General features: G+C 38.2%; 1 protein-coding gene across 1 annotated transcript in view; it reads left to right on the forward strand.

Moving 5' to 3' along the window:
* The window catches only part of cblb (Cbl proto-oncogene B, E3 ubiquitin protein ligase), an 84790-nt gene that overhangs the window by 52035 nt on the left and 16042 nt on the right, over nucleotides 1-16713 (forward strand). The window contains exons 7-12 of the mRNA XM_053516267.1: nucleotides 7786-7923; nucleotides 10182-10269; nucleotides 10372-10503; nucleotides 13905-14105; nucleotides 15791-15976; nucleotides 16093-16437. Of these exons, the coding sequence (XP_053372242.1) occupies nucleotides 7786-7923; nucleotides 10182-10269; nucleotides 10372-10503; nucleotides 13905-14105; nucleotides 15791-15976; nucleotides 16093-16437 (1090 nt within the window). The remainder of the gene's footprint in view (nucleotides 1-7785; nucleotides 7924-10181; nucleotides 10270-10371; nucleotides 10504-13904; nucleotides 14106-15790; nucleotides 15977-16092; nucleotides 16438-16713) is intronic.

The following is a 16713-nucleotide window of genomic DNA, read 5'->3' on the forward strand; positions in this document are numbered from 1 at the left end:
ACGAGTGGCGTTTAAGTCAAACTGGGACTTTTGTTGAAACTTTTTGTAGAAGATTTCATGCACAGTGCGGAGATCAGACTCTTAGCTGCAGTTAAACACTTAAATGGTGCAAAGGTTTAAAGAAAGGCTTGGAGCCCGATGCAGTGGTTTTCATGCACATTTTAGCAAGTGGAACACCTGATCTTTGAAAACCAACAGATAACTTGTTGCCACCTCGTGGAAGAGACGCATCTGTCTGTGGGAACTGTACATCCAAGCATTTATCAACACCCCTTGCACATTACAGGAACTCGGCTGGGAGTTATTGCATCCTCCAAACAGTCCTGACCTTGCTCCAAGCCAATTCCACATGTTTAGTTCCAGAAAGGCCAAGTTTTCACACGTGATGCAGGCAGTCAGATCACGTCTCCGGCGCTCTCTGAGAAAACTTTCTATCTCGATTGTATCCAAGCTAGAGAAATGTTGAGATAAGTGCATTAGTGTAGCAGAGGATTATAGAGAGAAATAAAAGGAGTTTTATGCGAAATCAAATGTCCCGGTTTAACATCAACACACCACATAAACGAGGGGATGTCCCTCCTTCCCTTAAAATAAGTAATTCCCAGAATGTCTTAAATTAAAAATACTTGTGTCTGGAATGTTTATCTGTTTGCATCTGACTGAAAATTGACTTGTGAAATACATAAGTTTTTTCACAATCTTTAGTGACTGCCCCAACATGTGCCCTCCACTTACCTCATTACTGGGATTTAGAGACTCTAGCTAATTTATTTCTGTGTGTGTGAGTGTGGAGATAGAGCTGGTTAAAAGCAGAGCAATAAGTATAAAGTCTGGAGGTTGGATTGGAGGGAGCCGCTGCTGTAGGATGGGCTTTGAGATGGCTGAGGTGCATGTGTGCACTTACATGAGAAAAACAAACAGAAGAAAATGGAAGCCAGCAGGTGGACATGCTGAACTGTTTCTGATTCCCTAATACAGATACTGAGCTACTGAAGGAAAACAACAGCTGTGTGAATCTCTGTGTGGTTGTTTCTGTGTTTGTCACTGTTTTTCCTCAGTGTTTGCATGTTTGTTGCAGTGCCTGTTTCGTCTTTGTGCGTCTGTCTCTTTGGGTTTGTTTCTGTGGTTGTGTGTCTGTGTGTTCTGGTGTTTGCCTGTATGGAGTTGTATACTTTACTTTACGTTGTGTACTGTATGTGTCTCTACGTCCGTCTCCATGTCTGTGATTTTCTGTCAGCATACAGTATTTCTGTGTCTCTTGGTCTTTACATCAATTTAGAAAGATGGGCAAAGAGACAAGGACAGGCAGTTGTAGAGACAGAGACTGGCACACAGGTGCTTGTAGGTTGTGATTACTGTACACCGGGTTTAAATCCAGTCTGCACAGTTGTTGAAGGTGCGGGAGACAAAAGAGTCTTGACGGAGACTGAAGTGTGTGAGGCTCCATTAGAAATGACGAGACTCAGGAGGAAGTCCAGGTCTTTTGTGGAATTTCCCGTGTAGTCTGCCGAGTGACGGATAACACCATTATTTCCAGCATGAGATCTAGAGAATGAAATGTTAAAATGACGGTCTAAGAGGTGTGAAGCATCTCGTTTGCGACAAGAGCCAAATCTGTGTCACGGCTCCTGACAGTTTTTGCAAAGTATAAAAGAAAATATAGATGGAGGACAGAAAAAATAGTGTCCCTAATTTTGTCTTTAAAAAATATTTATGGGAGCAGAGACATGAAGGAAAGCTTAAGATGAGCTAAATGCAGCTTTGTGGATGGCATACTGCCAGCTGATGCCTTCTAGTGTGACAGCAGTGTAGGGCTGCTGAGATTGCTGCTAGAGCAGTCTCTGTGTTGAACAGTTGATGGTGAAATTGGAGAAATGTATGGCATGTTAAGAGACACAATGTTTTCACAATGTTTAAAATAATATTTCATGTTTGGTGACGTGTACCGATGATGATCAGATGTGTCACACAGATTTGGAAATATGGCCCCACACTTAAACGTGAAACACGAGTGTGTTGTCTTGACGTGAAACGCAAAAGTCAGCCTGTGAGTGTCGAGCCAACAGGCTAACATCCTGTGTATAGTCTGTTTACATCTTGCTCAGATTTATTTATTTATTCATTTACATCTTGCTCAGATTTATTGTATAGTCTGTTTACATCTTGCTCAGATTTATTTATTTATTAATTTACATCTTGCTCAGATTTATTTATTTATGGGACTACTTTATTAGGCACACAGCATGTATAGCATGAGCAACACATTCACACGGGAACCTACATCCAATTCAGCCTAAGCATGAACCAGAGCACATTCCACACGTCACACACACACCACACACAAACAGGGCCAAAGCCACTAACCCAAACACCTTTCCCCAACACGGTGACATCCCCGCAAGGCATGCTGGTCGTCAGCCGCCGCCCGCCCACGCCACAATATGTATGAATTAAAATGGTCAGATTATCCCTGATTATAAAGAATATAAATATATATATATATATATATATATATATATATATATATATATATATAAGTAACTCATTATATGTAGTTTCAGTATATCTGGTTTCTTGTCAGTGCCAAAGTGTATCATTGTCAGAAAGCTAATTTTTCATCTGTTTTTAATTTTTTGGGATAATCATCATTGCTTAACATTACAATGATGATGCAACCCTTGACTTTATAGATCCTTGCTGCAGATTCATTTGAACAGAGAATAGTATGAGCTCTGCCACTCATTTCAATTTGCTGCTTACTTTCCCAAATACTTGATAAGACTGAAAACAGCTAACAGTCTCCTACTGAACATTTAAATCTTCCAGAAATTATGTCTTCCTTGTTTTCAGAAGCATATTGAGGTAAAACGAGGTAAAAAGTATGTAGACAAATAATACCTCTTTCTTTATTTGTCTCTTTTTTTAAAACCAAGACTCTTGTGCTCGGAAAAAACAATACACAGCTCGAAATCTGAATTATAGATTATAGAGCAACGTTGTTGCTTGAACAGAAATACGAAGCTGTGCTCATGTACTGTAGACATGTGGGATTCTGTTTCTATTCAGATTCCTTGTTTACTGAGTCATACTGCTGTTAGAGTGGAAGAATATGCAGGCTTGTTTAATGTAACACTTCAACGTGCTTCTGTTTGCATGGTCTGCACTCGCTGTTTAAGCAAAACAAATCTTGATTAATTAGTTCAAGTTAAATAACATGTAGATAAATAAATAACATGAAGACGAGATATAAATGGCAGAATTTGTAAGATGCTATTAGCTTTGTGCTTCCTCGACAACCCAGGCAGGCTCAACACGAACGATGTAAATGAAATGTAAAAGGTTAATAAAAAAAAAAAAAAAGCACAAATAAGATCTCCTGCAAAATACCACGTTGTCAGACTAAAATTGACCTCTTATTAAGCCGGTGTGTAACACTTTCTGTAAAATGGTGATTTAAAATTATATTAATAGGAAATCCCACGGTGGTGTATAATTATTTACACAGCATTATATTATCTGCAGTGTAAACAAGATTAGACAGGTTTACACACCGAACAAAACAAAAAGAGGATTTAACTAGCACAGAGGGTGTAATAGAAACAGAATATAACTAAATTATGCGTCAATGAATGGGTTGTTTTCTGGTGGCATGGAGACAAACTGCAGAAATAATCGCATACTGTATTCGATGAGAGTAAAAAGAGAGAATTATTTACAGATTGTATAGCTTATGTGCTTTAGGCAATGAAATAGTGTTTACAAACTGAATAGGGGGAAATAAATTCGAACGTACGACCATCGGGGTTAGAGGGGGGCAGGTTATGATTCAATTCTGTTTTTAGGATAACAAGCTTATACGGTAATTGTGAAAATAGCACAGTCAGTGATGCAGTTATTACATCTAGCATTTAAATAAGCTTCAGTGAAACAAATCATACTGTTGCAGCACTCAAGTTCAATGGCTCCTTGAATGTCTTAAAAATACCACCAAGAACATACAATACTGTATGTTTGACCTTCTATCGGTAGTTCATGAATCAGGTTTTTAGTTAAGTTCAGTCGCAGTGGACCGAGAAAAATTCATAGGCTCCGTCAGAGCGGTTATGACCACATATCAGATATATTGTATATCTGAACTAGGACCACATAAAAAAGCGACTCAGATCTGATCTAAAACAAACTCTAAAACAGATTTGAGCATTTAGACAGCCATAAAAAATCCGATCTGTCACATTAGGGTAAAAAAATCGCCATCGGGTTACTTCCGGTAATGTGAATCTAATCCAAGTATTTGCTTCCACTTAAACAAGTCTCATCAAGGAGAAAGGTTCAAGAGGCAAACTAATGTGACCTTACCTGGAATTGTTAAAGAGAAACTTATCTCTTGCTTTCCATACGACAGCTGCAGCTGAGTGAAGGCCCGCACATGCTCTCACTGAGACTCTTAAAGCCGGGCAACTGTATCTTTTCAACCTGCTGCTCATTGTGCCCCACAGAGCAGTGTAACACTTATGGAGAAAAGTGCCTGCTTTCCTCTTCTACTTACTCCCAGACAACCACGATTGAATAGTGTGCGGCTGTGATTAACAGTGATGTAAGAGAGTCCTCCTACAGCAGTGGATTGCTCGGGCGGTTTGGGATCTGAACATGCGTTTTTCACTCAGAAGCCCCAACACCTTCTAACTTTTAGGATGGCTGACCTTGTTGATCATGTTAGCATTTTCTAGCTAATGTATATAAGCTATTTGCTTAAAGAATGCACCATATCTTTCTGTTTTTTTATATTTGTAACATAGATCAGTTTTTGTTTGTGTTTGTTTGGTTGGGTGAATTAGATTACGGACTGTATTTCAGTTTTCCCAGTTTTCTCTTTTGCCAGCTGTTGTTGGCGACAGCTGTTTATTCAACTGACATCGCAGACAGACTGCATGGATAAACAAAGGATTCTGTAATTTAGTTAAATGAAAGGAAACCACATTGAGGTCATTGTCATGTAGGCTGTTTATTCAGGCTACACTACATCTCCTGCTTTGACCAAGAGACAGGCTAATCTTTTTCTGCATGTAATCTCCTGCCACTATAGTTTTCTGCCAGGCAGAAAATTTATAATGTCCCTAGTGTTGTTGGATGCGTAATATATATGGAAACTATTAAACATGTCAAATCATGTTTATTAGTATATTACTTTTATGTAGCTACTTGAACACATCATGTATTTTTTTCTCTTCATATGAACAATATGGAACATTGTTAGTCTGTCTTTGGATGTTACTATAGGTCTTGGAGATCTCTACATCTTCAACGGATGAGAGACACATACACTAAGAACCTATCACAAAACAGAATCGCAAAGCAAAAACCTATTATAATTAGCAAACACTATAGACAATGGAAGCTTAATCTATCGCATGTGGCGTTTTAATTTAATAACACAATTAAGTTTTGTATTATCTGGAGTCAGTTTTCATTCTCACTGAAACTGAACAATTAAATTAAGGAGAATTTTTTTTCCATTGTTTTCCCCTGCCAGTTTAATGATTCTGTACCTTCTTTAGCCTCAGATTCAATTCAGTTCAGTTAAATTTAATTCACTTTAATTAACTCACTCATTGTCTATACCACTTATCCTGTTCTGGGTCACGAGAAACCTGGAAACTCTCCCAGGGGACTTGGGGCACGAGACAGGAAAAGTGGTGGGGAAGTTGGTTGGAATGCCAATGGGTTGCCAATGGGGTGCTGATCCATTGCAGGCCACAATTAGGCGGATCTACATATCTTTGAACTGTGGGAAGAAACCGAAGTACATGGAGGAAACCTACCAAGCATGGGGAGAACATGCAAACTCCATGCGCACAGACCCAAGGAAGGAATTGAACCTTCGACCCCGGAGGTGCAAGGCCACAGTGCTAACCACTACATTAGCATGCTGCCTGATTCTGTTTAGTTTAAGTCAGTTCAAAAAAATTAATTTCTACATCGTCACAAAGCAGCTTTACAGAAAAAAAACCTTGGTTATAAATTGAAAAAATATTTGTCTCTAGTGAGCAAGGAACACTAAGGTGAGCCAGTCTCAAAAGGGGGAGCTCTTTCTCATTTGAATGATACCTGGTAGTGAGACCATAAGGCTATGTAAGGGCAATTTCAGTTTAGAAACTATTTGAGCAATTGCTGTTAAAAGCCATCATAGTGAAACCGTTAATATTAAGTGGAAACATCCTCAGTTATTACATGAATTTCTAAGCAGACAACATGTTCTGGATTCAACGATTCGTGTCCTTGGCAGGACTGGAGACATCTGTTGTTGTAGCTTTACAGTGTTTTTTGAGATTCTTTTTTGCTCAACATGATTGTAGGGTCAATCTTTGCATAAAGATTCATACTTCATGTCACTTGACCATTCTCCTTTGACCTCCTTTGATTCTTTTTTTTTTTTTTTTTAAGCAATTTTTCAGTCATCGATTATACAGCTGAATGGCTTAGCCGTTCCCTGATGCGTCTTCACATGCCTTTGCATTTATCATAATGAAATCCGGGGTGTTTGTTGCTAGGTGATTTTAGAGGAGTCTTTAAATAGCTCAGAGCTAAGACATTTTCTCTCACTTTACAGTTTTGCACCATGTAATACCACAAATTGACAGGTGTCCTTAAAGAGCTTCTGTGTAGTTTGGCTTGTCATTGCTTTACATGTATGGAGGTACACGCCTTCTCATGCTTTATTTTTGTGCAGGAGCAGTATTATTTAGAAATCTACACTATAAAAACATGGAATTGCACTTCTATTCAGTTTTGCCTGCAGTTAGGGCTGTTAATCAATGTAGGTTTGTAATGTTATGGCCTTTAAAGTGATTTCCATACTTGATAGCAGGAAAGCTATTTAGTTGTTAAGTGTTAGGTTGTATGCTGACATGACATGCACTTAGAGGTGAATTGATATTGAGCAAATCAGATAAATGAAGCTTTGCAACAAACACTTTACATTATTGTTCGCTTTGCTGACATTATTTCACAAGTTGATGAATTCTCAAATTGGACCGGTCATCAGGCGTTGATTAACTCTGAGTATAGTGCCAGCTGCAGCAACTAATTCCCGGGCTCAGATATCAAGGCTAATCAGAAACAGGGGAAGAAAATGTTCAGAGTGGAATTATGGGGAAAACACATTCACACTATTATAAAAAGATCAAGAAAGAATCAATCATATTGGCACCAGCCAATCACGGGCATCTGAGAACTCACACAAGTGGAAGCACTTTTGTCAGAGTGTCTTATGCCTCTAAGATTTTGTGACCTACCGGTCGAAAGGATTTAATTGATTGATTGATTAACCTGCTTCGAAGAAAACCCTGGTAGCTGATAGGGGTGTGCCCTAAGAGATGGCACTACTAAATTAGGAAGAAAATTGGGTGACCAAAAATCAGCTATTTGCCAGCCTTTCTTCAGTTGAAGTGTGTGAGCTAGAAGGGAAGCACTAAAGTGCACAAGGTGTAAAGTTCTCCTGGACCAGGGGTGGGAACCTGTGATGTAAGTAATAATAGGAACTTTAGGACTTAGTTTTATATGACAGTAATTTACTTTGTGGTAGTACCTTTATTTGCATCAGGTGCATTACACTTCCCCATCATTGGTAATTTATTTACAACAGCACAAACTGGCATGTTTTATTTCTTACTTATTCAACACAAGCTGACTTGAAGACACAGCTTAATTAAGAATGCAATGTAGGACTAGTAAGTTCTGTATAAGAAGAATAAATTGGTTCTTTCTCTCTCTCTCTATTTGCTGCAGTTATATCTTTCGCCTGAGCTGCACGCGCCTGGGCCAGTGGGCCATCGGCTATGTCACTGGTGATGGGAACATTCTACAGACCATCCCCCACAACAAACCGCTCTTCCAAGCACTTATCGATGGCTGCCGGGAAGGATTGTAAGTGCTGCATTTCACACTCACAACACTCTGGAGAGAATATTATAAAGACCAAGTGCAAAAGATAAAAAAAACGAGTGTTCTGAACTTTCGGTGTGAATAAATCCTGCATATAATGACAAGTAAGGAAGTGATACTTAATTGAGGTTTGTGCATTCGCTAGATAGTTGATGAAGGGTATGCTGAGTTTAGATTTCGAGCAGAACTGACTCATAATAAAACTGTGACTTATTGTATACGTACCGAATTCAAGTGTCTACATGAGCATGTTCTTTGTGTTTATTTAACAATTAGCAAAATTGGGTTTATATAAAATTTCATACTCTTTGGTTGTGTTTGCAGTGCTGAAGTGACACTATGGGTCCTAAATAATTTATTAACGTAACTCATAAAACATGCATTTTGGAAACCACAGGTAGAAATTGCATATTCATCTGCAGTAAGTAGTTTGTTCTGGTCTACAGTCGGGAACAGTGAATGTCAGTGTGAGGACACGCTCTGAATGGGGCACCAGTCTATCACACGACAACATGCACACACATTCACACACACACATGCAGACCTTGGGCAATTGAGCCTAGCCAGTCCACCTCTATGCATGTTTTTGAAAGAAAACTTGAGAACCAAGAGGAAACCCACTCAGACACGCACACTCGAACCAGGAGTGTAAGGCAGAAATACTGCACATTCATTGTGCTTTGATAATTATAAACAAAGAATCTTTCTATAGATTAGTGCTAATGTTAATTATCTAAACGATTAATTGACTTGCTTGCTTTTAAGGCTGCTATCAGGTTTACATGCTTTTTGACCTTTAAACTTTAGGTAAATCAAAAACTCAGTATTTTATTGGTCGCTTTGAAATCGCTTTGATTTCTGTTTTCCTATGATTTCAAATAAAAGCAATGCTGTCAGTTTTAGCAGTGTCTAACTGTCAGTCCTATCTTTTTGAACAACCTTCTATATACTATATACTTAGACTGAGATCACAACACTTCTAACATCACTCAGATCTATACGATCAGGATGTTGTTATGATGTGATAGTCATTACATGCTTCACAGATTGGGAAACAAAACAGCAATAGCTCGTGACCATAGGTTTTGTTGTAACAAAATGTGGTTAATAAACAGCCATGACATTAAGTTGGTCATGCCATGACTTACACTATAGGTTTTTAGAGTCACAGTGCAGTCATCTGGCCCACAGTCCAACTTATTTTAAAGGGTTTTAGATGTTTGACACTTTAGGCTTGCTTCTTGAAGGGCTAATGCATAACAGTAACACGGGTTTCCAGATCTCTGCTAGATTTCCAGCATTTTTATTATTTATATTGGACATTATAAATTTTAATGCTCTGCAAACCCATGGTGCAGTTTGTCACCCAGAAAACGAGTACAATGTAACTAAACAGGGCATTAACTAAACATTTCACAACCCATGTGCCATTCAAAATGCATTTCAAAGCTCAGCTGAAATTTACATAAAGCTTTTGTTAAAATGTGTTGAAATGATATGCAGTTTTCTGTCTTATGCATATACATGTTTGTGTTTTTTAGAATTTCTATTAGTTATATTTAAATAAAAAAAAATTCAATTCCTCGAAATGCACAACTTTTGATCATCGACAATAATCGTTAATCGTCCAGTCAATGGTGAGCACCACAATTAACATCCAGAGAACTGATCAAATCAATGTAACATCGATAACATATTTTTCAAATAGCAACGTTATATAATTAGTATTTGAGTGTGAATATGATTAGTAATTTAAAATGCATAAAGCTGTTTTCGAAGATTAACAATTGTTGAAAAGCTGATGTGGTTCAGTGGCTTCTGTAACAAAAGATTCCTGACCATGATGTTTCCAGCCCATAAATAATTACATATTTAAAAGGTACACAATGGTGAACAGACATATTGGTGCTTTCTCGGATGGTTTATGATGTTTGCAAAACAGACACGTCTGCCTCCTTCTCCTTGTCTGATTCTGTCATTTTCAAGCCAGCCCTGGCTGATTGGCTGTATAAATGTGGCTAATGCAGCGTGACTGCTTCTCTCTCACTCCACAGGCTGAAGCTAGCTTCTGTGATCAGATAGAGAGATAAATAGGGAGGTTACTGTAATGTGAATTGGCAGGGAAAAGGGATCCTAAGGTTTGGAGTGCAGCAGACTTAACATGCTACTGCACACATAGTGGATTTGTTTTGTTCATTTTTGCTGCATGCATTGACCTCATGCTTTCTTTTCCTCTGTAGTTATCTGTTTCCTGATGGTCGAAGTTATAACCCAGACCTGACCGGCCTGTGCGAACCGACCCCACATGACCACATTAAAGTCACACAGGTAAGAAACAGATTTGGGTGGGTGTGGTCATGCATTCATGCATATCAAAATGCAAATGTGTTCCTGTATGGCTTTTGTCTGATGTTAACTTTTTCTCCACAGGAGCAGTACGAGCTGTATTGTGAGATGGGCTCCACCTTTCAGCTGTGCAAAATTTGTGCAGAGAATGATAAAGACGTGAAGATCGAGCCCTGCGGACACCTGATGTGCACGTCCTGTCTCACGGCATGGCAGGTACATCCACATAGCCCTCATGTAGAGTGTATTTTAGCGAGAGTGATTGGTGTGAAAGACTTGATTATGTCTTTTGACTTTGGGTCTTGATGTTCACAGTAAAGCTTGTCAGCAGGTCAGCTCCATTCTGAAGTTATGCTTCACTGAACTGCAAAAGCAGAAATGAAAGGCAGTTGGGGATGTGTACTGCGTCGTGGGATTATCCCGCAGGCTTATCCTAACAAACAATTCCACACATTCTGCCATTTCAGCACTGCCAGCTTTCACTTCTAGGAATTCTTGCACAATTTTTGCAATTATTTTTATATACCGCATCTGTAGAGGAAGCACGATTGTAGCAAACAAGTATTTCAACAGATTTCCTCATGTTGGAAAAAATACATATTTATTCAGAACTTGCATTGTGGATTTAAAGGATAATGCAATTTAAGAATTGATCTTGTATTATGTTTTAGTTTACCCTAACCATAACCCTAGTTCTAAAGTTAGAGTCTAGAAATAGAACTATTTCCAGACTCTAACTATAAAACTATAGTTATGGTTAGGGTTAACTAAAATATAATACAAGAAAAATAATAATACAAGAACAGTTTCAGTTTATATAATACAAGAACAGTTTATTGTCAAGTGCATTTGCAAAACCTATCAAGCAGCATGATGAAACTCTCTTTCATGAAGACCATCACAGGAAAAGACCAAAGCTTACCGCAGAAGTTTATTTAGAGTGACCAACCAAAAAACTGTCACCAATTAACAGCACCTCCAGTTAGTGTTATGAAGGCTTTACAGAGCATAAGTAGCAGACACATCTCAATATTAGCTGTTTGAAGGAGATTATTGCATATTTTGGATACCCTTAGCATTGTTTTACAATGTAGAAAAAAATAAAAATTAGGGAAGACCACTGAAGTGTGTGTACAAACAACCAGTACTAGACTGGTAATATTTAAATTTTGTGTGCAATTAGAATATAATCGAAAATTTTATTTATTTCAGTAATCCAATTCAAAAAGTTTAACTCAGATATTATATACTGTAGATTCACTACACACAGACTGGTACATCTCAAGTGTTTATTTCTTTTAATTTTGATGATTATGGCTTAAACCTAATGAAAACCTAAAATTCAGTATCTCAAAATATTTTAATATTGGGAAAAAGCAAAAATATTGGAGACTTATGGTGTCTAGCTAATTAACAAAAAAAAACCTGCAAAGGTTTATTCAGGCTTTAAGTGGTCTCTCAGTCTGGTTCAGTAGGCTACACAACCATCGGGAAGACTGGTGCACAAGCAGCAGGGATAGATGCAGCCTTGAGAGGATTGTGTAACGGAGCCCATTCAAGAATTTGGGGGAGATTCGTAAGGAGTGGACTGCTGAGTCAGTTCTTCAAGAGCCACCACGCATAGACGTATCCAGGACATTTTAGGTTTAAGCTATAATCATAATCATGAGTTTTGTGTAGAAAAATGAAAATTGAATTACTGAATTATGCTCGATTATGCTCCCAATCCAAGGATTAACTGCGTGTGTATACAGTTTATATATACATATTTTACACACACACACACACACACACACACACACACACACACACACACACACACACACACACACACAGTTAAGTGGATTGCACTCATACAGTATATCAAAGTGAATTTCATAAGAAATAATGGAAAATAAAAGTTGAAGCTGAAAAAGTTTTGTATGGCTAAGGGTATTTTAAAAGTTCCAAAGAAATTTTAAAAGGCACAGCATAAGGCAACAAACCACATTAAAGTGGCCAGTAATGTATTTGAAAAGTGTAAATGAATTTAATGCTCACTTTGATGGCCTCTGACTAAACAGTTCTTGCATGCAACTATGAATACAATAATGTTACACATTTTATTAAGTATCGCAACTGATGCAGTAACATAACTGAAAAATTTCCCTGGAATATTACTAGACCAGAACAGCTTGGGAATGAGGACAGAAAGTCCCTGCTGTCCAATTACTGACATTCTTTGTCTAAAAAAACAGCAGGGAAGTGAATGACCCACACATTTGAGTGAAAGTATTTACCAGAGTGTACATGTTGTAGATTTTCACATGTGTACATGACTATATGAATGCACATAATTACACAGGTGTATGTGCTTATATTAATCTTCAGGATGACCCAGAGATATGGCTTTATGTGTAGTAATCTCCTGCACCAAATATTTTTCATCTGTGTAGCTCAAAAAAAAAAAAAAGATTTTTTTGGAGGGAACATGTACTCTCTCTCTCTCTCTCTCTCTCTCTCTCTATATATATATATATATATATATATATATATATATATATATATATATATGCATGCCATATATATACCACTAAAGGCTGTATGTAGCTGACCTACAGGAATAGGGTTGTGCACCCATAAGTGGTGACGTTTTTTATCTATTCTGTGTTGCATAATGCATCTGCTTCTCTATAATGCTGTCTTGGTTTGTTGCTGTTGCTTTATCATTAACTTTTAGTGACTTTATTTATTTTTATTTACTAGGTTCTAACTGTAAAAAGTGTTTGTAATAGTGGGTCGTGTTTTCCAAATACATTCTCCAGAGGGCCCAAAAAAATAAAAAAATCACAAACCCCATGCTTCTTAGGGCTGCTGAACCCCTAATAAGACCCCCTGTCTTTAGACATTTTTCTTCTTACGTTCTAAAAGGCTTTAATAGCACTTGATGATAGAGCTCTCATTCCCTCTTCCCACAATTCTAATTAGTATTAGCTTTCAGCCGGAGCTTTGATGTGTCGCACAAGTCCTTGTCCAGATGGCCTCCATAATCATCTTTTGTTCTTGTAAATATTGACACTCTTTGATTCGTTGAGTTTAAGTAGAGGAAATGAAAGATGAATGTTCTGTTTTTCCTGCCATGTGCAATCTGTCACCAGGCTTGGAAGCCCTTGAGATTAAGAATTCCTTTTTTTTTGTGAGTGTCTAATTTATCCTGCAAGGGGTTATTTCAAAGCGTAGTAAGGTACTGACTCTGTGGTTTAAAATGAGCAAAAGGAGTAGTGAGGTGCTGGAGTTGGTAGATCAGGCCTGAACAAGAGCATGTGTTCTGCAGCTGCCGGTGATTGCCGCTCCGCTCGTGTCGCCTCCGATACAGCAAGCAAAGCACTTCCTCATGTAGCAGGACCCTGTTTACAGCTTTAGACAAATAAGCAAGCATAAGCTGCTGGGACAGGCCTCGCTATAGAGGCGTTTGAGTTCACGTGTGATTATGTCCATGCATCAGTGCATGCCTGTGTCTGTTTCTGCTAAAAGAGTTGGAGACTGTTCAAGATGCTTTGATTTGCATTGGAATCATGTGTGAATGAGCAAGTGTGGTGTTCTTTAGAGTTAATTTGGAACATTCCGACTTCCTGCAGGAGTCAGATGGTCAAGGCTGTCCCTTCTGTCGCTGCGAGATCAAGGGCACAGAGCCAATTATCGTGGACCCGTTTGACCCCAGGAACGAAGGCGCCAAGTGCTTCTTTCTGGAGCAGTTTAACTCGCCCATGTTGGATCTAGATGACGACGATGACCGAGATGATTCTTTAGTGATGAACGGCCTGACCAACATCAGAAAGGTAAATGTAATTTTAAAATACTATCAAGTGCACACGGTGTGGTGTTATACTGACCTTGGTGGCATGAAGTTTTGCTTTGTCATACAAAGTTATTTTAATTTTTTTATGTTACATTTTTTTTATACCACAGCAAATTTCTTTAGTGTAGTTAAGTTTTTAATTTATACAGCTGTGGGAATGTCGAAGGCAAGTTAAATCCTTTTGTCAATTACATTACAGCAGGTAAAATCTTTGACTTGCTGGGTTTTCAGGACAAACCCCAAGAAAATAAATAAATAAGGAAATTTTCATTTAAAATTAAATTAATAAAGAACAAAACATTTTATTTTATCCAAATGTCCAGCATTGGTCCTTACAAGTATCTTTGGATTAGTTGTTACTGTAAAAATATTGTAATAAAATGAGCATGTAAGTTAAAAACTGCAAATTGCCATTAAGGCACAGCCATACTTTTATTGAAAAAGATGATCACACCCTTTTGAGTAGTCATCAGCACTGCCGTACTTAGTGCTAGTCTCGGCTTACACCTCACTATTCCACAAAGATTTAATGCAAGACTTAGGTCTTAGTTCCTTAGTGTAGAAATATCCGGTCATCTCTTTATTATCCCACCTTTCATAACCTGCTACTACTTATTATTTCTTTTTCTTCTTTTTTTTTTTTTAAGATGTCTTTTATACTAGTATTGACCGCAGGAGGCATCTTCATCCCCTGTGCTCATTACAGATCTAGTCTTCTCTCTCTCTCTCTCTCTCTCTCTCTCTCTCTCTCTCTCTCTCTTTCTGTCCTTCTCCCGTGCTCCTCTTCAAACAAGTACACAGTATGTCACTCGGTCCTTGTGAGCACCTTTGAACCGGACCTATGTTCCTACAGCTGACAGCTTTCAAAGAGCACATCCTGTTTCTCACTGGCAGAAATGTCAGGCACTTTTAAGGGAGAAAGATATCTGCCTTGGCTTTCGTCCAGACCTGTGGAACCGTGCTTGACATTAGCAAGTCAATTCGTACTTCTGTTAGCAGATTAAAGAGCAAGGTGTACAGTGACTACAATTGTAGTCAAATATAATAGGTGACAATTTTGTTGAATCCCTCGTGTAGCTATGGACCAGATTGATTAGTTGACAATGAAAAGATGATAAAATGATTCAAAAATAGAATACGCAAGTAATTATCAGTTATTTTTAGTTATGTCTTGGCTCTAATAATATTGTTTAATATTATAATATAATTAAAGTATCTTTCTTTTTGTTACTTCTCTCTTGCTCCTTTTGTTTCTTTCTTTTTCCCCTATTGTTTCTCTTTTGTTTTGCACTGCACAAGTCACTTTTAATATGTGGATGTGGATTGCACAACCATAGACATAACTATTCTTTTATTACCATTTATTCGGCTGCTCTTATTGTTTTACATTTTTTCATATATTCTCCATATATTTTCTATATTGTGTATTTTTGTGTACAGATATTTTATTTTATTTTTAACTTTTATTGGTATATTTTTATTTTATTCTTCCCTAGTTAAACTTACCCTTTATTTTAATTTTCATATTTATTTCCTATTCATATTCTTTTATTCTTAGGTCACGAGCAGTTGTCTAAGCATTTCACTGCATATCGTACTGTGTATGACTGTGTATGTGACAAATAGAATTTGAAATTGAATTTTTGTCTCGTTTACCCTCTGCAGTGTACAGAGCTCCAGAACTCCCCTATTATGTCTCCAAGTTCCTCTCCTGTAAGCCAGCGCAGGAAACCTGTAGCAGATCATGCAGGTGTTCAGCATTTGGGCCTGCCTCCAGTACCACCCCGTCTTGACCTTATCCAGAAGGGCGTGATCCGCTCACCTGCCGCCAGCCCCACCGGTTCACCAAAGGTGTGTGGTCTGTTTTCAAGTTGCGCACTGTTATAATTCTTAAAGAATGCATGTCATTATATTAAAGAACGAGTTTTAATAGAGTTCATACATTTTGTTCTTCTTTTTTTTTCCAGGGCTCACCTGGTGCTTCAAGGAAACAGGACAAGCCCCTACCAGCACCTCCACCCCCTCAGAGAGACCCTCCTCCTCCACCACCTCCTGAACGTCCTCCTCCAATTCCCCCTGAGAGCAGAGCCGCCTGGCTGGCAGTGCCCACGTCCTCCTCAGGACTTCCTCGGGATTTGTCACTGCCCTCAGACGCCTGGAGCCCAAAAGATACCAGTCACCTGGTAGAGAGCAGAGCAGGAGCGGAGCGCTCACCCAAACTTGCTCATGTTGCTCCTGCTCACATCAATGGAAGACCCCTGAGCTGCAGCGCCATCGGATATAGACCAGATACACACTCAGACTGTAGTAAGGTGAGACACACCTCATCAATACATAAATATCATCAGTCCCCATGTGATTTTGGGAAAACTGCAGTGCTCATTAAGACTAATTTATGTTTCAATGTTATAACGAAATAATTAACAGAAATGGAAGAAAAGGACTTTTTGAATTCATTTATTCTTAAATTTAATTTTGCTCAATTCAGGGAAAAACCATTAACTTGAAATATTTAAAATGTCCTGCTTTTTATGGTTACATATATTATTATATACATTAATAATACATTTCTTACTTATGTTCTAGTA

This window comes from Clarias gariepinus, chromosome 17 (assembly GCF_024256425.1).
Source record: "Clarias gariepinus isolate MV-2021 ecotype Netherlands chromosome 17, CGAR_prim_01v2, whole genome shotgun sequence".
Taxonomy (NCBI): Eukaryota; Metazoa; Chordata; class Actinopteri; order Siluriformes; family Clariidae; genus Clarias; species Clarias gariepinus.